Source organism: Phalangium opilio, unplaced genomic scaffold (assembly GCF_054372755.1).
Source record: "Phalangium opilio isolate 3A_F unplaced genomic scaffold, DU_Popi_V2 ptg000039l_2, whole genome shotgun sequence".
In the NCBI taxonomy this organism is placed as follows: Eukaryota; Metazoa; Arthropoda; class Arachnida; order Opiliones; family Phalangiidae; genus Phalangium; species Phalangium opilio.
Window position 1 is genome coordinate 5466953 of NW_028324163.1, and position 23472 is coordinate 5490424.

General features: G+C 40.2%; 2 protein-coding genes across 2 annotated transcripts; both read left to right on the forward strand.

The window, feature by feature from the left end:
* The first annotated feature begins 1854 nt into the window (after positions 1-1854).
* On the forward strand, positions 1855-7176 carry LOC149680732 (uncharacterized). Its single transcript, XM_089834635.1, has one exon. The coding sequence runs from the start codon at positions 1855-1857 to the stop codon at positions 7174-7176; it is 5322 nt and encodes a 1773-aa protein (XP_089690761.1).
* Positions 7177-17378: 10202 nt separating this feature from the next.
* Positions 17379-22700, forward strand: LOC149680733 (uncharacterized). Its single transcript, XM_089834636.1, has one exon. The coding sequence runs from the start codon at positions 17379-17381 to the stop codon at positions 22698-22700; it is 5322 nt and encodes a 1773-aa protein (XP_089690762.1).
* The last annotated feature ends 772 nt before the right edge of the window (positions 22701-23472 follow it).

Below are 23472 nucleotides of genomic sequence, written 5' to 3' on the forward strand. Positions count from 1 at the left end.
CCGAGTACTTAAGCAAAACGTAAAGAAACAACCCCTCCATAGGAAATGCATTAGACTATACTTTGCAGGCTCGTAACTCTGTTTCTACTGGAGATACGGGGATGTCCTTTGAGTATGTTATAGTTCAATTTGTCCCCCATCTAACCATACTAAAAACATTGAGCTACGACAAACAGGGGCCGAGTACTTAAGCAAAACGTAAACAAACAACCCCTCCATAGGAAATGCATTAGACTTTACTTTGCAGGCCCATAACTCTGTGTCTACTAGAGATACGGGGATGTCCTAAGGATATGTTATAGTCCAAATTGTCCCCCATCTAACCATACTAAAAACTTTGGGCTACGACAAACAGGGGCCGAGTACTTAAGCAAAACGTAACGAAACAAACCCCCTCCATAGGAAATGCATTAGACTATACTTTGCAGGCTCGTAACTCTGTTTCTACTGGAGATACGAGGATGTCCTTAGGATATGTTATAGTCCAAATTGTCCCGCATCTAACCATACTAAAAACTTTGGGCTACGACAAACAGGGGCCGAGTAATTAAGCTAAACGTAAACAAACAACCCCTCCATAGGAAATGCATTAGACTATACTTTGCAGGCTCGTAACTCTGTTTCTACTGGAGATACGGGGATGTCCTTTGAGTATGTTATTGTCCAATTTGTCCCCCATCTAACCATACTAAAAACTTTGGGCTACGACAAACAGGGGCCGAGTAATTAAGCTAAACGTAAACAAACAACCCCTCCATAGGAAATGCATTAGACTATACTTTGCAGGCCCATAACTCTGTGTCTACTAGAGATACGGGGATGTCCTTAGGATATGTTATAGTCCAATTTGTCCCCCATCTAAACATACTAAAAACTTTGGGCTACGACAAACAGGGGCCGAGTACTTAAGCAAAACGTAAAGAAACAACCCCTCCATAGGAAATGCATTAGACTATACTTTGCAGGCTCGTAACTCTGTTTCTACTGGAGATACGGGGATATCCTTTGAGTATGTTATAGTTCAATTTGTCCCCCATCTAACCATACTAAAAACATTGAGCTACGACAAACAGGGGCCAAGTACTTAAGCAAAACGTGTAACGAAAACCTTATATTTTTTTATAGTTAACCGTCCTAAGTTTTATTTGCTCATGATAGAGCCCGAGAAAAATGTCGCGAAAAAACCCCAAACCCCTTTCGTACCAAAAACGTAAAAAGAAGATAGTTCGCCTCGATAAGCGGCCTTTGGCCTATCCTTATTTACCTAGCTAAAAAACGCCTATTGTAAGCAGCGTGGACACTAGTGGAAAATTTGGTGATTCACCCGTTCTTGGTACGAGAGAGGCCCCTCTATAAATTTAAGATTCTGTACCCTTTCTATAGAGAGGGTAGTTGCAAACTATTTGTAAAGCCGAAAGGACGTGTTTTTCACTTCAATAAAGTTGTTTTTCTTCTTAAATTTATATCGAAGTTTAGTGTTGTTAATTTTAATTCGCCAACCTCAGTTAAGTTTAGTCTGAAACTATTTCGAATCGTTTCATGGTGCCGAAAAAACCCGGGATGGATTAAAATTTAGAAATTATCACTAAACACTTATTTAGTAATTAGAAAAAGTGAGAAAAACTGAAGTCGAGACTTTCGAGAAGTTTGTAGCCGTTAAAAAGTATGTGAATTTTCAACGAAACCTGTACGGATAATAGAATTTCGTGAACTTACCAAGAATTTAAAGTTAATTTCAACGAGACTTTTAAAACCGTGTGACCGTTCAAAGAAACCTGTACCGAATACGCGAATTTCTTGAACTTTCAAAGGATATTAACGAGGTTTTAAATCGAGAAGTAGATCGTTTTAATTATGGATCCACACAAAAGAAACATTAGCAAAAGAGGATACGCGAGAGGAACTTTAACGCGATTGGACAATGAAATATCTCAAGTGTTAGGAGCAACGTCTCTAAGTGTAACCAACGCCGTTTTAACAAAGTACATTCTACAATTAGAAAAAATCGAATCAAATATAAGTGACTTAAATGAAAAGGTGCAAGAAGGATTTAACACGGAACCTGAGTTAGAAAAGGACTTACATGACTGTGAACTGATTCAAAGTAAAATAATAGATTTAAAAGCAAAATGCCTGGACGTTCAACATGATCTACAATCAAGAGCATCGAGTACCACGCAAATAGTAAGCCCAAACCCATCTCCTTTATCATTTAATAGCGCGCAGCTTGCAACCACGAAATTACCGCGAATTGTCATCGAAAAATATTACGGAGATATCAGTAAATGGCAAGAATTTTGGACGTCGTTTGAAACAACTATCCACAATTCTTCGTTACCCGATTCTGGAAAACTTGTTTATCTGAAGAGTTACCTAGGCGGCACAGCTTTAACTAGCGTTAGCGGAATTTCCATGACCTATGCAAACGCAATTATCACTCTTCAAGATAGATTTGGAAGAGATGATGTCGTAGAAAAGGCTCACATTGAAAAAATCAGAAAACTAGAAGCCGTCAGAAAATCTTCAGATATAAAAAGTTTAAGAAGTTTCTTCGACAGCCTGTACATTAGCGTAATGGGTCTTGAAGCACTAAATGTTAAAACGAAATACGGTGGTATTTTAATACCTATAATCACTGAATTGTTGCCAGAAGATATAGTCCTCAGTTTTACCCAGAAGAACAAAAGGGCAGACGCGTTATCGATAGATAAGTTGATAGATTTCCTAAAAGAAGACATTGAAAGTAGAGAGCAAGCGTGTAATTTGAAGAAAAGCGTCATCTCCGTTGAGAGAAAACCAGAAAACGCCTTCAATAGAAGCTCTACCTTCAATAAACCGAAGATTGCGTCAACATCTTCCTTCAAGGCAACAGTAGCCCAAGAAAGCCCATGTGGTTTTTGTAAAGGTTCACACAGGATGGAAGACTGTACCGCTCTAACCGCGAAAGAAAGAAAGGAAATTTTCAAGAAAAGGTCCCTCTGCTTTATATGCGCCCAAGGAAGACACATGGCTAGATTTTGTAAGAGGAAAAGAGAAGTTTCATGTAAATTTTGCAATAGATGTCACTCACACATGGTGTGCGAGGAAAAATATCCAGAGGTTAATCAAGGTCAAGAGACGAATGAAGGTCAAGGAAGTGAAACATCAAGTATGTCCACTATCACCTCTAAGAAGGACAGTGTTTCACCACCGATTTATCTCCGTACTGCTTGGGCTAAAATATGTCATGACGGAAAAGAAGTGAAAGTACGATGCTTGTTAGATGACGGAAGTCACCGTACCTATGTTTCGTCCGAATTATGCCAGAAGATGAATTTACCAGTCGTCGGCAAAGAATCCTTGAACCTAACCGTATTTGAAGGGAAGAATAAGAAAATAGAACGTGAGAGAGTACAACTAACCCTAGGAAGTCTCTTCGATTCTCAGAGCTTAACTATAGAAGCCATTGTCTCTCCTAAGCTAAGTGGAAATATACCAGGAGTTCCAAGAAAGGATTTGATAAAACTATCCAAAGAAAAGGGGTGGAACTTAGCAGATACGCCACCTCCAGAATCACTCTCCAGCTCAGAAGAAATAACCATGTTACTGGGAGCCGATTATTATTGGAAAGTTTCAAGTGGTAAAACAGAAAGAATTGGTACATCCCTCATGGCGCATGACACTATTCTTGGATGGACTATCCATGGTAGAGACGAAGACTCGGAAGAAGAGAAGCCCTCAAGCTCTTATAATATTTGCGTCTTCAAAGCACTAGTCAATCAAGAAACAAGCGAAGATGAACTCATATCGGACAACTTGAAAGCCTTTTGGAAATTAGATTCCCTTGGAATTGTGGACAAAAGCGACGAAGAGTTAATGAGCGAAAAAGCCATTAAAGAAGAATTCGATTCAAAGATTACCTATGACGGAAACCGTTACAGTGTATGTCTTCCGTGGAAAGAAGAAAGAAAACCTTTGAACAACAACTACATTCAAGCTAAAAGAAGATTTCAAGGTCAATTAAGGAAGTTTAGACAAAACCCCGAGTTATTTGACAAGTATGCTGACGTCATAGAAACGTACATAGAAAATGGAATCGTTGAGAAAGTAAAAGGCGAAGGTGAAAACAACAAGACATTTTACCTTCCACACAGAGAAGTCATCAAGGAAGAAAGAAGCACAACCAAGCTCAGAGTGGTTTTCGATGGCTCTTCTCACTCTCCAAACTTTCCGTCAATTAACGACTGTCTCCACTCAGGACCAGCTTTGAATGTAGATCTATTAGGTCTTCTCGTCAAATTCAGAAAGAATAAAATCGCCTTCACCGCGGACATAGAAAAAGCGTTTCTCCAAGTCGGACTGTCCGAAAGCGATCGAGATGTGACGAGATTCTTATGGATTAAAAACAGAGAATTAAACCCGGATAAACTAGAATTCGAAGTACTCAGAATGACCCGAGTTTTATTTGGACTGACGTCAAGCCCTTATTTACTTGCGGCAACCATTCGATTCCATATCGAAAAGTACAAGGAAGAATTACCGGAAGCCTACGAACTGTTAAGAGACTTTCTATATGTTGATGACCTCGTGGGAGGAGCTCAAGAAGAACAGAAAGCGCTGGATCTAGCTAAAGAAGCTAAAGGCATCTTAAGCACCGCGGCAATGCCTTTACGCAAATTCCAGTCAAACTCGACATGGCTAAAAGACCAACTGTCAGAAGAACAAAGTAATCAAGAATCAAAGGAAATTACCAGTAAACCAGAAAGCACCCTCATGAAAGTATTGGGTATCTCTTGGAAACCAGAAGCGGACGTATTTTGTTTTGATGTCTCGAACCTTCTAACGTTTATCAAAGACAAAAGAAATACGAAGCGATTTATTTTGCAAGCATCCTCACGTATTTTTGATCCAATTGGGTTGATATCGCCATTCACAGTTAGAATCAAATGCCTCTATCAAGAATTATGGAAACGTGGCACTGATTGGGACCAAGAAATAGACCAAGATTTAACTGAAAATTGGAACAAATGGTGCCTGGAATTGCAGCACATGTCTGAATTAGAAATTCCAAGACATTACGGTTCTAACTTTGGAAAACTTCAGCTACATTGCTTCACTGATGCCAGCGAGAGGGCATTCGGAGCCGTTGTCTATGTTCGCTCAATAGAAGAAAATGGCACTCCCAAAGTACTATTAGTGGCGTCTAAGAGTCGTGTTTCGCCTTTGAAGAAACTGACAGTTCCTAAACTGGAGCTTATGGGAGCTATAATTGGATCCAGATTGATGAAAACAATTAAATCGAATTTCGAAAAGGAGAAACCCAGTTTACATTTTTGGTGCGACAACCAATCAGTCATTTCCTGGATCAAGAGTAACGCCACAGAGTGGAAGCCTTTCGTAGAGAACCGCGTCTGCGAAATCCAGGAACTAACGGAACCTGTACAATGGAAATACGTTCCAACCAAACAGAATCCAGCAGACTTTCTCACGCGTGGCCTAACAATAGATGGACTTAAAGCAAACGATACCTGGTGGACAGGACCAGAATTTTTAAAGAAGTCTGAATCAGAATGGCCTGTTCAACCCGCCAGATATATCAAATCAGATGAAGCTGAAACAGAAAAAAGGCCTAAGTACAGACCATCCATTGTCTTATACGCGAGCGAAATGTCAACCAAAAGGATTGAACCTGTATTAAAACTAGAGAACTACAGCCGTCATTCGAGAGTCGTAAGGACAACCGCGTGGATAAGAAGGTTTATTTTCAACTGTAAGAATCCGACCAAGAAAATTAAAGGAGAATTAAGCACAGAAGAAATCGACCAAAGCGAAATTTATTGGGTTAAATTGGCGCAACAGGAAACCTATCCAAGAGAAATAAAGGCTCTCAAGGAAAAACGAGAGATTCATCAAGGTTCAGTACTGTCAGAATTGAAGCCCTTCTTAGACCAAGAAGGTTTATGTAGAATGGGAGGTAGACTTGGCTTCGCGAACATGACCTTTGATGAAAGACATCCAATTATCCTGCCAACCGAACATCATTATACCTACCTTCTAATCCAGAAGCAACACAGAAATGTAATGCACATGAGCGTCACCGCAACTCTTTCGAGTCTTAGAGGAAGGTACTGGATTCCGCGAGGAAGGCAGATCGTGAAGAAACAATTGGCCGGTTGTGTAACATGCAAAAGAATGAAATCGCGTCCGTTCGTTCGCGAAACCGCGCCGTTACCTCCAGAACGCGTCAACGCGAGTCCGGCTTTCGAAACAACAGGAGTAGACTTTGCAGGTCCGGTCTATGTTAGATGTTATGACGAAAAGGAAGGAAAGTTCATTCAATCGAAAACTAAAAGTTACATCGCGCTTTTCACTTGCGCAATAACTCGGGCAGTGCATCTCGAATTAGTTTCGGATTTGAGCGCTGAAAATTTTATATTGGCTCTCAAACGGTTTGTCGGTCGTCGAGGCGTATGTAGACTTTTCTTGTCGGACAATTCAAAAACATTTAAAAGAACAGAAAAGGAATTGTCAAAACTTTGGAACTCGGTCCTCACACCAGAAACTAAACAATATTTCGGAGAAAATAAAATTGAGTGGAAATTTATTGTAGATTATGCCCCATGGTGGGGAGGAATATGGGAAAGGATGGTAAGGACAGTGAAGGACTGTTTGAAGAAGGTTTTATGCACAGCTCTATTGTCTTACGAAGAGTTCGAAACAGTTTTGATAGAAGTTGAATCGGTAGTTAATTCTCGCCCTATAACCTTTACCGCTAGTGACCATAACGAGCCTTCACCCCTTACTCCATCCCATTTCCTCATTGGAAAGAGACTTGACGCTCTTCCCCCACGGAAATTTAAATTGTCGGAATTAGAACACAGAAGACATGATCTAACAAGTAGATGGAAACACCGTCAAGAGTTAGTAAACAGATTTTGGGTTAGGTGGCGGAAAGAATACCTGCTAGAGCTCAGAACAGCTCAGATAGTTAAAAATGGAACTAAATGGTCAGCTCAGATTAAAGTAGACGACATAGTTTTAATAAAGGATGATAAGTTGCCAAGACATCTTTGGAAATTAGGAAAAGTATTGGAACTCCATCTAGGACGAGATGGAATATGTCGGTCTGTTTCAATTAAGAAAAGTTCATCCATTATAAAGCGTCCAGTACAACTTTTGTATCCATTAGAAGTTTGAAAGTAGTTTTTTATGTCATTAAGTTTAAAAAAAATATATTTGTAAAAATAAGGATTCAAAGAACCCTCATTTGGGGGGAGTGTAACGAAAACCTTATATTTTTTTATAGTTAACCGTCCTAAGTTTTATTTGCTCATGATAGAGCCCGAGAAAAATGTCGCGAAAAAACCCCAAACCCCTTTCGTACCAAAAACGTAAAAAGAAGATAGTTCGCCTCGATAAGCGGCCTTTGGCCTATCCTTATTTACCTAGCTAAAAAACGCCTATTGTAAGCAGCGTGGACACTAGTGGAAAATTTGGTGATTCACCCGTTCTTGGTACGAGAGAGGCCCCTCTTTTTTTTAAGATTCTGTACCCTTTCTATAGAGAGGGTAGTTGCAAACTATTTGTAAAGCCGAAAGGACGTGTTTTTCACTTCAATAAAGTTGTTTTTCTTCTTAAATTTATATCGAAGTTTAGTGTTGTTAATTTTAATTCGCCAACCTCAGTTAAGTTTAGTCTGAAACTATTTCGAATCGTTTCATGCCCCATCTAAACATACTAAAAACTTTGGGCTACGACAAACAGGGGCCGAGTACTTAAGCAAAACGTAAAGAAACAACCCCTCCATAGGAAATGCATTAGACTATACTTTGCAGGCTCGTAACTCTGTTTCTACTGGAGATACGGGGATATCCTTTGAGTATGTTATAGTTCAATTTGTCCCCCATCTAACCATACTAAAAACATTGAGCTACGACAAACAGGGGCCGAGTACTTAAGCAAAACGTAAACAAACAACCCCTCCATAGGAAATGCATTAGACTTTACTTTGCAGGCCCATAACTCTGTGTCTACTAGAGATACGAGGATGTCCTTAGGATATGTTATAGTCCAAATTGTCCCCCATCTAACCATACTAAAAACTTTGGGCTACGACAAACAGGGGCCGAGTACTTAAGCAAAACGTAACGAAACAAACCCCCTCCATAGGAAATGCATTAGACTATACTTTGCAGGCTCGTAACTCTGTTTCTACTGGAGATACGAGGATGTCCTTAGGATATGTTATAGTCCAAATTGTCCCCCATCTAACCATACTAAAAACTTTGGGCTACGACAAACAGGGGCCGAGTAATAAAGCTAAACGTAAACAAACAACCCCTCCATAGGAAATGCATTAGACTATACTTTGCAGGCTCGTAACTCTGTTTCTACTGGAGATACGAGGATGTCCTTAGGATATGTTATAGTCCAAATTGTCCCGCATCTAACCATACTAAACATTGAGCTACGACAAACAGGGGCCGAGATATTAAGCAAAATGTTCGTCAACTTTGGTATCGTCTCACTTATTTTTATTATGTTACTTATGATTTTTGCACTAAACTTTTGAGGCTCATAACTCTTGTTCTACAAGAGATTCTGGGATCTCCTTTGGATATGTTATAGTACTCTTTGCTCCCCATACAAGGATACTTTAATCTTGAGGCTACCTCAATATCGTCGTCAACTTATTTTTTGTCTCACTTATTGTTAGAAGGTTACTTTTGATTTTTGAAAATAAACTTTGCAGGCTCGTAACTCTGCTTCTACTGGAGATACGGGGATGTCCTTTGAGTATGTTATTGTCCAATTTATCCCCCATCTAACCATACTAAAAACTTTGGGCTACGACAAACAGGGGCCGAGTAATTAAGCTAAACGTAAACAAACAACCCCTCCATAGGAAATGCATTAGACTATACTTTGCAGGCCCATAACTCTGTGTCTACTAGAGATACGGGGATGTCCTTAGGATATGTTATAGTCCAATTTGTCCCCCATCTAACCATACTAAAACTTTGGGCTACGACAAACAGGGGCCGAGTACTTAAGCAAAACGTAAAGAAACAACCCCTCCATAGGAAATGCATTAGACTATACTTTGCAGGCTCGTAACTCTGTTTCTACAGGAGATACGGGGATGTCCTTTGAGTATGTTATAGTTCAATTTGTCTCCCATCTAACCATACTAAAAACATTGAGCTACGACAAACAGGGGCCGAGTACTTAAGCAAAACGTAAACAAACAACCCCTCCACAGGAAATGCATTAGACTTTACTTTGCAGGCCCATAACTCTGTGTCTACTAGAGATACGAGGATGTCCTTAGGATATGTTATAGTCCAAATTGTCCCCCATCTAACCATACTAAAAACTTTGGGCTACGACAAACAGGGGCCGAGTACTCAAGCAAAACGTAACGAAACAAACCCCCTCCATAGGAAATGCATTAGACTATACTTTGAAGGCTCGTAACTCTGTTTCTACTGGAGATACGAGGATGTCCTTAGGATATGTTATAGTCCAAATTGTCCCCCATCTAACCATACTAAAAACTTTGGGCTACGACAAACAGGGGCCGAGTACTTAAGCAAAACGTAACGAAACAAACCCCCTCCATAGGAAATGCATTAGACTATACTTTGCAGGCTCGTAACTCTGTTTCTACTGGAGATACGAGGATGTCCTTAGGATATGTTATAGTCCAAATTGTCCCGCATCTAACCATACTAAAAACTTTGGGCTACGACAAACAGGGGCCGAGTAATTAAGCTAAACGTAAACAAACAACCCCTCCATAGGAAATGCATTAGACTATACTTTGCAGGCTCGTAACTCTGTTTCTACTGGAGATACGGGGATGTCCTTTGAGTATGTTATTGTCCAATTTGTCCCCCATCTAACCATACTAAAAACATTGAGCTACGACAAACAGGGGCCGAGATATTAAGCAAAATGTTCGTCAACTTTGGTATCGTCTCACTTATTTTTATTATGTTACTTATGATTTTTGCACTATACTTTTGAGGCTCATAACTCTTGTTCTACAAGAGATTCTGGGATCTCCTTTGGATATGTTATAGTACTCTTTGCTCCCCATACAAGGATACTTTAAACTTGAGGCTACCTCAATATCGTCGTCAACTTATTTTTTGTCTCACTTATTGTTAGAAGGTTACTTTTGATTTTTGAAAATAAACTTTGCAGGCTCGTAACTCTGTTTCTACTGGAGATACGGGGATGTCCTTTGAGTATGTTATTGTCCAATTTGTCCCCCATCTAACCATACTAAAAACTTTGGGCTACGACAAACAGGGGCCGAGTAATTAAGCTAAACGTAAACAAACAACCCCTCCATAGGAAATGCATTAGACTATACTTTGCAGGCCCATAACTCTGTGTCTACTAGAGATACGGGGATGTCCTTAGGATATGTTATAGTCCAATTTGTCCCCCATCTAACCATACTAAAAACTTTGGGCTACGACAAACAGGGGCCGAGTACTTAAGCAAAACGTAAAGAAACAACCCCTCCATAGGAAATGCATTAGACTATACTTTGCAGGCTCGTAACTCTGTTTCTACTGGAGATACGGGGATGTCCTTTGAGTATGTTATAGTTCAATTTGTCCCCCATCTAACCATACTAAAAACATTGAGCTACGACAAACAGGGGCCGAGTACTTAAGCAAAACGTAAACAAACAACCCCTCCATAGGAAATGCATTAGACTTTACTTTGCAGGCCCATAACTCTGTGTCTACTAGAGATACGAGGATGTCCTTAGGATTTGTTATAGTCCAAATTGTCCCCCATCTAACCATACTAAAAACTTTGGGCTACGACAAACAGGGGCCGAGTACTTAAGCAAAACGTAAACATACAACCCCTCCATAGGAAATGCATTAGACTTTAATTTGCAGGCCCATAACTCTGTGTCTACTAGAGATACGGGGATGTCCTTAGGATATGTTATAGTCCAAATTGTCCCCCTTCTAACCATACTAAAAGCTTTGGGCTACGACAAACAGGGGCCGAGTACTTAAGCAAAACGTAACGAAACAAACCCCCTCCATAGGAAATGCATTAGACTATAATTTGCAGGCTCGTAACTCTGTTTCTACTGGAGATACGGGGATGTCCTTTGAGTATGTTATTGTCCAATTTGTCCCCCATCTAACTATACTAAAAGCTTTGGGCTACGACAAACAGGGGCCGAGTACTTAAGCAAAACGTAACGAAACAAACCCCCTCCATAGGAAATGCATTAGACTATAATTTGCAGGCTCGTAACTCTGTTTCTACTGGAGATACGGGGATGTCCTTTGAGTATGTTATTGTCCAATTTGTCCCCCATCTAACTATACTAAAAACTTTGGGCTACGACAAACAGGGGCCGAGTAATTAAGCTAAACGTAAACAAACAACCCCTCCATAGGAAATGCATTAGGCTATACTTTGCAGGCCCATAACTCTGTGTCTACTAGAGATACGGGGATGTCCTTAGGATATGTTATAGTCCAATTTGTCCCCCATCTAACCATACTAAAAACATGGAGCTACGACAAACAGGGGCCGAGATATTAAGCAAAATGTTCGTCAACTTTGGTATCGTCTCACTTATTTTTATTATGTTACTTATGATTTTTGCACTATACTTTTGAGGCTCATAACTCTTGTTCTACAAGAGATTCTGGGATCTCCTTTGGATATGTTATAGTACTCTTTGCTCCCCATACAAGGATACTTTAAACTTGAGGCTACCTCAATATCGTCGTCAACTTATTTTTTGTCTCACTTATTGTTAGAAGGTTACTTTTGATTTTTGAAAATAAACTTTGCAGGCTCGTAACTCTGTTTCTACTGGAGATACGGGGATGTCCTTTGAGTATGTTATTGTCCAATTTGTCCCCCATCTAACCATACTAAAAACTTTGGGCTACGACAAACAGGGGCCGAGTAATTAAGCTAAACGTAAACAAACAACCCCTCCATAGGAAATGCATTAGACTATACTTTGCAGGCCCATAACTCTGTGTCTACTAGAGATACGGGGATGTCCTTAGGATATGTTATAGTCCAATTTGTCCCCCATCTAACCATAATAAAAACTTTGGGCTACGACAAACAGGGGCCGAGTACTTAAGCAAAACGTAAAGAGACAACCCCTCCATAGGAAATGCATTAGACTATACTTTGCAGGCTCGTAACTCTGTTTCTACTAAAAATACGGGGATGTCCTTTGAGTATGTTATAGATCAATTTGTCCCCCATCTAACCATACTAAAAACATTGAGCTACGACAAACAGGGGCCGAGTACTTAAGCAAAACGTAAACAAACAACCCCTCCATAGGAAATGCATTAGACTTTACTTTGCAGGCCCATAACTCTGTGTCTACTAGAGATACGAGGATGTCCTTAGGATATGTTATAGTCCAAATTGTCCCCCATCTAACCATACTAAAAACTTTGGGCTACGACAAACAGGGGCCGAGTACTTAAGCAAAACGTAACGAAACAAACCCCCTCCATAGGAAATGCATTAGACTATACTTTGCAGGCTCGTAACCCTGTTTCTACTGGAGATACGAGGATGTCCTTAGGATATGTTATAGTCCAAATTGTCCCCCATCTAACCATACTAAAAACTTTGGGCTACGACAAACAGGGGCCGAGTAATTAAGCTAAACGTAAACAAACAACCCCTCCATAGGAAATGCATTAGACTATACTTTGCAGGCTCGTAACTCTGTTTCTACTGGAGATACGAGGATGTCCTTAGGATATGTTATAGTCCAAATTGTCCCCCATCTAACCATACTAAAAACTTTGGGCTACGACAAACAGGGGCCGAGTACTTAAGCAAAACGTAAAGAAACAACCCCTCCATAGGAAATGCATTAGACTATACTTTGCAGGCTCGTAACTCTGTTTCTACTGGAGATACGGGGATGTCCTTTGAGTATGTTATAGTTCAATTTGTCCCCCATCTAACCATACTAAAAACATTGAGCTACGACAAACAGGGGCCGAGTACTTAAGCAAAACGTAAACAAACAACCCCTCCATAGGAAATGCATTAGACTTTACTTTGCAGGCCCATAACTCTGTGTCTACTAGAGATACGGGGATGTCCTAAGGATATGTTATAGTCCAAATTGTCCCCCATCTAACCATACTAAAAACTTTGGGCTACGACAAACAGGGGCCGAGTACTTAAGCAAAACGTAACGAAACAAACCCCCTCCATAGGAAATGCATTAGACTATACTTTGCAGGCTCGTAACTCTGTTTCTACTGGAGATACGAGGATGTCCTTAGGATATGTTATAGTCCAAATTGTCCCGCATCTAACCATACTAAAAACTTTGGGCTACGACAAACAGGGGCCGAGTAATTAAGCTAAACGTAAACGAACAACCCCTCCATAGGAAATGCATTAGACTATACTTTGCAGGCTCGTAACTCTGTTTCTACTGGAGATACGGGGATGTCCTTTGAGTATGTTATTGTTCAATTTGTCCCCCATCTAACCATATTAAAAACTTTGGGCTACGACAAACAGGGGCCGAGTAATTAAGCTAAACGTAAACAAACAACCCCTCCATAGGAAATGCATTAGACTATACTTTGCAGGCCCATAACTCTGTGTCTACTAGAGATACGGGGATGTCCTTAGGATATGTTATAGTCCAATTTGTCCCCCATCTAAACATACTAAAAACTTTGGGCTACGACAAACAGGGGCCGAGTACTTAAGCAAAACGTAAAGAAACAACCCCTCCATAGGAAATGCATTAGACTATACTTTGCAGGCTCGTAACTCTGTTTCTACTGGAGATACGGGGATGTCCTTTGAGTATGTTATAGTTCAATTTGTCCCCCATCTAACCATAATAAAAACATTGAGCTACGACAAACAGGGGCCGAGTACTTAAGCAAAACGTAAACAAACAACCCCTCCATAGGAAATGCATTAGACTTTACTTTGCAGGCCCATAACTCTGTGTCTACTAGAGATACGGGGATGTCCTAAGGATATGTTATAGTCCAAATTGTCCCCCATCTAACCATACTAAAAACTTTGGGCTACGACAAACAGGGGCCGAGTACTTAAGCAAAACGTAACGAAACAAACCCCCTCCATAGGAAATGCATTAGACTATACTTTGCAGGCTCGTAACTCTGTTTCTACTGGAGATACGAGGATGTCCTTAGGATATGTTATAGTCCAAATTGTCCCGCATCTAACCATACTAAAAACTTTGGGCTACGACAAACAGGGGCCGAGTAATTAAGCTAAACGTAAACGAACAACCCCTCCATAGGAAATGCATTAGACTATACTTTGCAGGCTCGTAACTCTGTTTCTACAGGAGATACGGGGATGTCCTTTGAGTATGTTATTGTCCAATTTGTCCCCCATCTAACCATTCTAAAAACTTTGGGCTACGACAAACAGGGGCCGAGTAATTAAGCTAAACGTAAACAAACAACCCCTCCATAGGAAATGCATTAGACTATACTTTGCAGGCCCATAACTCTGTGTCTACTAGAGATACGGGGATGTCCTTAGGATATGTTATAGTCCAATTTGTCCCCCATCTAAACATACTAAAAACTTTGGGCTACGACAAACAGGGGCCGAGTACTTAAGCAAAACGTAAAGAAACAACCCCTCCATAGGAAATGCATTAGACTATACTTTGCAGGCTCGTAACTCTGTTTCTACTGGAGATACGGGGATGTCCTTTGAGTATGTTATAGTTCAATTTGTCCCCCATCTAACCATACTAAAAACATTGAGCTACGACAAACAGGGGCCGAGTACTTAAGCAAAACGTAAACAAACAACCCCTCCATAGGAAATGCATTAGACTTTACTTTGCAGGCCCATAACTCTGTGTCTACTAGAGATACGGGGATGTCCTAAGGATATGTTATAGTCCAAATTGTCCCCCATCTAACCATACTAAAAACTTTGGGCTACGACAAACAGGGGCCGAGTACTTAAGCAAAACGTAACGAAACAAACCCCCTCCATAGGAAATGCATTAGACTATACTTTGCAGGCTCGTAACTCTGTTTCTACTGGAGATACGAGGATGTCCTTAGGATATGTTATAGTCCAAATTGTCCCGCATCTAACCATACTAAAAACTTTGGGCTACGACAAACAGGGGCCGAGTAATTAAGCTAAACGTAAACAAACAACCCCTCCATAGGAAATGCATTAGACTATACTTTGCAGGCTCGTAACTCTGTTTCTACTGGAGATACGGGGATGTCCTTTGAGTATGTTATTGTCCAATTTGTCCCCCATCTAACCATACTAAAAACTTTGGGCTACGACAAACAGGGGCCGAGTAATTAAGCTAAACGTAAACAAACAACCCCTCCATAGGAAATGCATTAGACTATACTTTGCAGGCCCATAACTCTGTGTCTACTAGAGATACGGGGATGTCCTTAGGATATGTTATAGTCCAATTTGTCCCCCATCTAAACATACTAAAAACTTTGGGCTACGACAAACAGGGGCCGAGTACTTAAGCAAAACGTAAAGAAACAACCCCTCCATAGGAAATGCATTAGACTATACTTTGCAGGCTCGTAACTCTGTTTCTACTGGAGATACGGGGATGTCCTTTGAGTATGTTATAGTTCAATTTGTCCCCCATCTAACCATACTAAAAACATTGAGCTACGACAAACAGGGGCCGAGTACTTAAGCAAAACGTAAACAAACAACCCCTCCATAGGAAATGCATTAGACTTTACTTTGCAGGCCCATAACTCTGTGTCTACTAGAGATACGGGGATGTCCTAAGGATATGTTATAGTCCAAATTGTCCCCCATCTAACCATACTAAAAACTTTGGGCTACGACAAACAGGGGCCGAGTACTTAAGCAAAACGTAACGAAACAAACCCCCTCCATAGGAAATGCATTAGACTATACTTTGCAGGCTCGTAACTCTGTTTCTACTGGAGATACGAGGATGTCCTTAGGATATGTTATAGTCCAAATTGTCCCGCATCTAACCATACTAAAAACTTTGGGCTACGACAAACAGGGGCCGAGTAATTAAGCTAAACGTAAACAAACAACCCCTCCATAGGAAATGCATTAGACTATACTTTGCAGGCTCGTAACTCTGTTTCTACTGGAGATACGGGGATGTCCTTTGAGTATGTTATTGTCCAATTTGTCCCCCATCTAACCATACTAAAAACTTTGGGCTACGACAAACAGGGGCCGAGTAATTAAGCTAAACGTAAACAAACAACCCCTCCATAGGAAATGCATTAGACTATACTTTGCAGGCCCATAACTCTGTGTCTACTAGAGATACGGGGATGTCCTTAGGATATGTTATAGTCCAATTTGTCCCCCATCTAAACATACTAAAAACTTTGGGCTACGACAAACAGGGGCCGAGTACTTAAGCAAAACGTAAAGAAACAACCCCTCCATAGGAAATGCATTAGACTATACTTTGCAGGCTCGTAACTCTGTTTCTACTGGAGATACGGGGATATCCTTTGAGTATGTTATAGTTCAATTTGTCCCCCATCTAACCATACTAAAAACATTGAGCTACGACAAACAGGGGCCAAGTACTTAAGCAAAACGTGTAACGAAAACCTTATATTTTTTTATAGTTAACCGTCCTAAGTTTTATTTGCTCATGATAGAGCCCGAGAAAAATGTCGCGAAAAAACCCCAAACCCCTTTCGTACCAAAAACGTAAAAAGAAGATAGTTCGCCTCGATAAGCGGCCTTTGGCCTATCCTTATTTACCTAGCTAAAAAACGCCTATTGTAAGCAGCGTGGACACTAGTGGAAAATTTGGTGATTCACCCGTTCTTGGTACGAGAGAGGCCCCTCTATAAATTTAAGATTCTGTACCCTTTCTATAGAGAGGGTAGTTGCAAACTATTTGTAAAGCCGAAAGGACGTGTTTTTCACTTCAATAAAGTTGTTTTTCTTCTTAAATTTATATCGAAGTTTAGTGTTGTTAATTTTAATTCGCCAACCTCAGTTAAGTTTAGTCTGAAACTATTTCGAATCGTTTCATGGTGCCGAAAAAACCCGGGATGGATTAAAATTTAGAAATTATCACTAAACACTTATTTAGTAATTAGAAAAAGTGAGAAAAACTGAAGTCGAGACTTTCGAGAAGTTTGTAGCCGTTAAAAAGTATGTGAATTTTCAACGAAACCTGTACGGATAATAGAATTTCGTGAACTTACCAAGAATTTAAAGTTAATTTCAACGAGACTTTTAAAACCGTGTGACCGTTCAAAGAAACCTGTACCGAATACGCGAATTTCTTGAACTTTCAAAGGATATTAACGAGGTTTTAAATCGAGAAGTAGATCGTTTTAATTATGGATCCACACAAAAGAAACATTAGCAAAAGAGGATACGCGAGAGGAACTTTAACGCGATTGGACAATGAAATATCTCAAGTGTTAGGAGCAACGTCTCTAAGTGTAACCAACGCCGTTTTAACAAAGTACATTCTACAATTAGAAAAAATCGAATCAAATATAAGTGACTTAAATGAAAAGGTGCAAGAAGGATTTAACACGGAACCTGAGTTAGAAAAGGACTTACATGACTGTGAACTGATTCAAAGTAAAATAATAGATTTAAAAGCAAAATGCCTGGACGTTCAACATGATCTACAATCAAGAGCATCGAGTACCACGCAAATAGTAAGCCCAAACCCATCTCCTTTATCATTTAATAGCGCGCAGCTTGCAACCACGAAATTACCGCGAATTGTCATCGAAAAATATTACGGAGATATCAGTAAATGGCAAGAATTTTGGACGTCGTTTGAAACAACTATCCACAATTCTTCGTTACCCGATTCTGGAAAACTTGTTTATCTGAAGAGTTACCTAGGCGGCACAGCTTTAACTAGCGTTAGCGGAATTTCCATGACCTATGCAAACGCAATTATCACTCTTCAAGATAGATTTGGAAGAGATGATGTCGTAGAAAAGGCTCACATTGAAAAAATCAGAAAACTAGAAGCCGTCAGAAAATCTTCAGATATAAAAAGTTTAAGAAGTTTCTTCGACAGCCTGTACATTAGCGTAATGGGTCTTGAAGCACTAAATGTTAAAACGAAATACGGTGGTATTTTAATACCTATAATCACTGAATTGTTGCCAGAAGATATAGTCCTCAGTTTTACCCAGAAGAACAAAAGGGCAGACGCGTTATCGATAGATAAGTTGATAGATTTCCTAAAAGAAGACATTGAAAGTAGAGAGCAAGCGTGTAATTTGAAGAAAAGCGTCATCTCCGTTGAGAGAAAACCAGAAAACGCCTTCAATAGAAGCTCTACCTTCAATAAACCGAAGATTGCGTCAACATCTTCCTTCAAGGCAACAGTAGCCCAAGAAAGCCCATGTGGTTTTTGTAAAGGTTCACACAGGATGGAAGACTGTACCGCTCTAACCGCGAAAGAAAGAAAGGAAATTTTCAAGAAAAGGTCCCTCTGCTTTATATGCGCCCAAGGAAGACACATGGCTAGATTTTGTAAGAGGAAAAGAGAAGTTTCATGTAAATTTTGCAATAGATGTCACTCACACATGGTGTGCGAGGAAAAATATCCAGAGGTTAATCAAGGTCAAGAGACGAATGAAGGTCAAGGAAGTGAAACATCAAGTATGTCCACTATCACCTCTAAGAAGGACAGTGTTTCACCACCGATTTATCTCCGTACTGCTTGGGCTAAAATATGTCATGACGGAAAAGAAGTGAAAGTACGATGCTTGTTAGATGACGGAAGTCACCGTACCTATGTTTCGTCCGAATTATGCCAGAAGATGAATTTACCAGTCGTCGGCAAAGAATCCTTGAACCTAACCGTATTTGAAGGGAAGAATAAGAAAATAGAACGTGAGAGAGTACAACTAACCCTAGGAAGTCTCTTCGATTCTCAGAGCTTAACTATAGAAGCCATTGTCTCTCCTAAGCTAAGTGGAAATATACCAGGAGTTCCAAGAAAGGATTTGATAAAACTATCCAAAGAAAAGGGGTGGAACTTAGCAGATACGCCACCTCCAGAATCACTCTCCAGCTCAGAAGAAATAACCATGTTACTGGGAGCCGATTATTATTGGAAAGTTTCAAGTGGTAAAACAGAAAGAATTGGTACATCCCTCATGGCGCATGACACTATTCTTGGATGGACTATCCATGGTAGAGACGAAGACTCGGAAGAAGAGAAGCCCTCAAGCTCTTATAATATTTGCGTCTTCAAAGCACTAGTCAATCAAGAAACAAGCGAAGATGAACTCATATCGGACAACTTGAAAGCCTTTTGGAAATTAGATTCCCTTGGAATTGTGGACAAAAGCGACGAAGAGTTAATGAGCGAAAAAGCCATTAAAGAAGAATTCGATTCAAAGATTACCTATGACGGAAACCGTTACAGTGTATGTCTTCCGTGGAAAGAAGAAAGAAAACCTTTGAACAACAACTACATTCAAGCTAAAAGAAGATTTCAAGGTCAATTAAGGAAGTTTAGACAAAACCCCGAGTTATTTGACAAGTATGCTGACGTCATAGAAACGTACATAGAAAATGGAATCGTTGAGAAAGTAAAAGGCGAAGGTGAAAACAACAAGACATTTTACCTTCCACACAGAGAAGTCATCAAGGAAGAAAGAAGCACAACCAAGCTCAGAGTGGTTTTCGATGGCTCTTCTCACTCTCCAAACTTTCCGTCAATTAACGACTGTCTCCACTCAGGACCAGCTTTGAATGTAGATCTATTAGGTCTTCTCGTCAAATTCAGAAAGAATAAAATCGCCTTCACCGCGGACATAGAAAAAGCGTTTCTCCAAGTCGGACTGTCCGAAAGCGATCGAGATGTGACGAGATTCTTATGGATTAAAAACAGAGAATTAAACCCGGATAAACTAGAATTCGAAGTACTCAGAATGACCCGAGTTTTATTTGGACTGACGTCAAGCCCTTATTTACTTGCGGCAACCATTCGATTCCATATCGAAAAGTACAAGGAAGAATTACCGGAAGCCTACGAACTGTTAAGAGACTTTCTATATGTTGATGACCTCGTGGGAGGAGCTCAAGAAGAACAGAAAGCGCTGGATCTAGCTAAAGAAGCTAAAGGCATCTTAAGCACCGCGGCAATGCCTTTACGCAAATTCCAGTCAAACTCGACATGGCTAAAAGACCAACTGTCAGAAGAACAAAGTAATCAAGAATCAAAGGAAATTACCAGTAAACCAGAAAGCACCCTCATGAAAGTATTGGGTATCTCTTGGAAACCAGAAGCGGACGTATTTTGTTTTGATGTCTCGAACCTTCTAACGTTTATCAAAGACAAAAGAAATACGAAGCGATTTATTTTGCAAGCATCCTCACGTATTTTTGATCCAATTGGGTTGATATCGCCATTCACAGTTAGAATCAAATGCCTCTATCAAGAATTATGGAAACGTGGCACTGATTGGGACCAAGAAATAGACCAAGATTTAACTGAAAATTGGAACAAATGGTGCCTGGAATTGCAGCACATGTCTGAATTAGAAATTCCAAGACATTACGGTTCTAACTTTGGAAAACTTCAGCTACATTGCTTCACTGATGCCAGCGAGAGGGCATTCGGAGCCGTTGTCTATGTTCGCTCAATAGAAGAAAATGGCACTCCCAAAGTACTATTAGTGGCGTCTAAGAGTCGTGTTTCGCCTTTGAAGAAACTGACAGTTCCTAAACTGGAGCTTATGGGAGCTATAATTGGATCCAGATTGATGAAAACAATTAAATCGAATTTCGAAAAGGAGAAACCCAGTTTACATTTTTGGTGCGACAACCAATCAGTCATTTCCTGGATCAAGAGTAACGCCACAGAGTGGAAGCCTTTCGTAGAGAACCGCGTCTGCGAAATCCAGGAACTAACGGAACCTGTACAATGGAAATACGTTCCAACCAAACAGAATCCAGCAGACTTTCTCACGCGTGGCCTAACAATAGATGGACTTAAAGCAAACGATACCTGGTGGACAGGACCAGAATTTTTAAAGAAGTCTGAATCAGAATGGCCTGTTCAACCCGCCAGATATATCAAATCAGATGAAGCTGAAACAGAAAAAAGGCCTAAGTACAGACCATCCATTGTCTTATACGCGAGCGAAATGTCAACCAAAAGGATTGAACCTGTATTAAAACTAGAGAACTACAGCCGTCATTCGAGAGTCGTAAGGACAACCGCGTGGATAAGAAGGTTTATTTTCAACTGTAAGAATCCGACCAAGAAAATTAAAGGAGAATTAAGCACAGAAGAAATCGACCAAAGCGAAATTTATTGGGTTAAATTGGCGCAACAGGAAACCTATCCAAGAGAAATAAAGGCTCTCAAGGAAAAACGAGAGATTCATCAAGGTTCAGTACTGTCAGAATTGAAGCCCTTCTTAGACCAAGAAGGTTTATGTAGAATGGGAGGTAGACTTGGCTTCGCGAACATGACCTTTGATGAAAGACATCCAATTATCCTGCCAACCGAACATCATTATACCTACCTTCTAATCCAGAAGCAACACAGAAATGTAATGCACATGAGCGTCACCGCAACTCTTTCGAGTCTTAGAGGAAGGTACTGGATTCCGCGAGGAAGGCAGATCGTGAAGAAACAATTGGCCGGTTGTGTAACATGCAAAAGAATGAAATCGCGTCCGTTCGTTCGCGAAACCGCGCCGTTACCTCCAGAACGCGTCAACGCGAGTCCGGCTTTCGAAACAACAGGAGTAGACTTTGCAGGTCCGGTCTATGTTAGATGTTATGACGAAAAGGAAGGAAAGTTCATTCAATCGAAAACTAAAAGTTACATCGCGCTTTTCACTTGCGCAATAACTCGGGCAGTGCATCTCGAATTAGTTTCGGATTTGAGCGCTGAAAATTTTATATTGGCTCTCAAACGGTTTGTCGGTCGTCGAGGCGTATGTAGACTTTTCTTGTCGGACAATTCAAAAACATTTAAAAGAACAGAAAAGGAATTGTCAAAACTTTGGAACTCGGTCCTCACACCAGAAACTAAACAATATTTCGGAGAAAATAAAATTGAGTGGAAATTTATTGTAGATTATGCCCCATGGTGGGGAGGAATATGGGAAAGGATGGTAAGGACAGTGAAGGACTGTTTGAAGAAGGTTTTATGCACAGCTCTATTGTCTTACGAAGAGTTCGAAACAGTTTTGATAGAAGTTGAATCGGTAGTTAATTCTCGCCCTATAACCTTTACCGCTAGTGACCATAACGAGCCTTCACCCCTTACTCCATCCCATTTCCTCATTGGAAAGAGACTTGACGCTCTTCCCCCACGGAAATTTAAATTGTCGGAATTAGAACACAGAAGACATGATCTAACAAGTAGATGGAAACACCGTCAAGAGTTAGTAAACAGATTTTGGGTTAGGTGGCGGAAAGAATACCTGCTAGAGCTCAGAACAGCTCAGATAGTTAAAAATGGAACTAAATGGTCAGCTCAGATTAAAGTAGACGACATAGTTTTAATAAAGGATGATAAGTTGCCAAGACATCTTTGGAAATTAGGAAAAGTATTGGAACTCCATCTAGGACGAGATGGAATATGTCGGTCTGTTTCAATTAAGAAAAGTTCATCCATTATAAAGCGTCCAGTACAACTTTTGTATCCATTAGAAGTTTGAAAGTAGTTTTTTATGTCATTAAGTTTAAAAAAAATATATTTGTAAAAATAAGGATTCAAAGAACCCTCATTTGGGGGGAGTGTAACGAAAACCTTATATTTTTTTATAGTTAACCGTCCTAAGTTTTATTTGCTCATGATAGAGCCCGAGAAAAATGTCGCGAAAAAACCCCAAACCCCTTTCGTACCAAAAACGTAAAAAGAAGATAGTTCGCCTCGATAAGCGGCCTTTGGCCTATCCTTATTTACCTAGCTAAAAAACGCCTATTGTAAGCAGCGTGGACACTAGTGGAAAATTTGGTGATTCACCCGTTCTTGGTACGAGAGAGGCCCCTCTTTTTTTTAAGATTCTGTACCCTTTCTATAGAGAGGGTAGTTGCAAACTATTTGTAAAGCCGAAAGGACGTGTTTTTCACTTCAATAAAGTTGTTTTTCTTCTTAAATTTATATCGAAGTTTAGTGTTGTTAATTTTAATTCGCCAACCTCAGTTAAGTTTAGTCTGAAACTATTTCGAATCGTTTCATGCCCCATCTAAACATACTAAAAACTTTGGGCTACGACAAACAGGGGCCGAGTACTTAAGCAAAACGTAAAGAAACAACCCCTCCATAGGAAATGCATTAGACTATACTTTGCAGGCTCGTAACTCTGTTTCTACTGGAGATACGGGGATATCCTTTGAGTATGTTATAGTTCAATTTGTCCCCCATCTAACCATACTAAAAACATTGAGCTACGACAAACAGGGGCCGAGTACTTAAGCAAAACGTAA

Coding starts and splice junctions, on each gene's coding strand:
- LOC149680732 (XM_089834635.1), top strand. CDS start 1,855: ATGGATCCACACAAAAGAAACATTAGCAAAAGAGGATACGCGAGAGGA.
- LOC149680733 (XM_089834636.1), top strand. CDS start 17,379: ATGGATCCACACAAAAGAAACATTAGCAAAAGAGGATACGCGAGAGGA.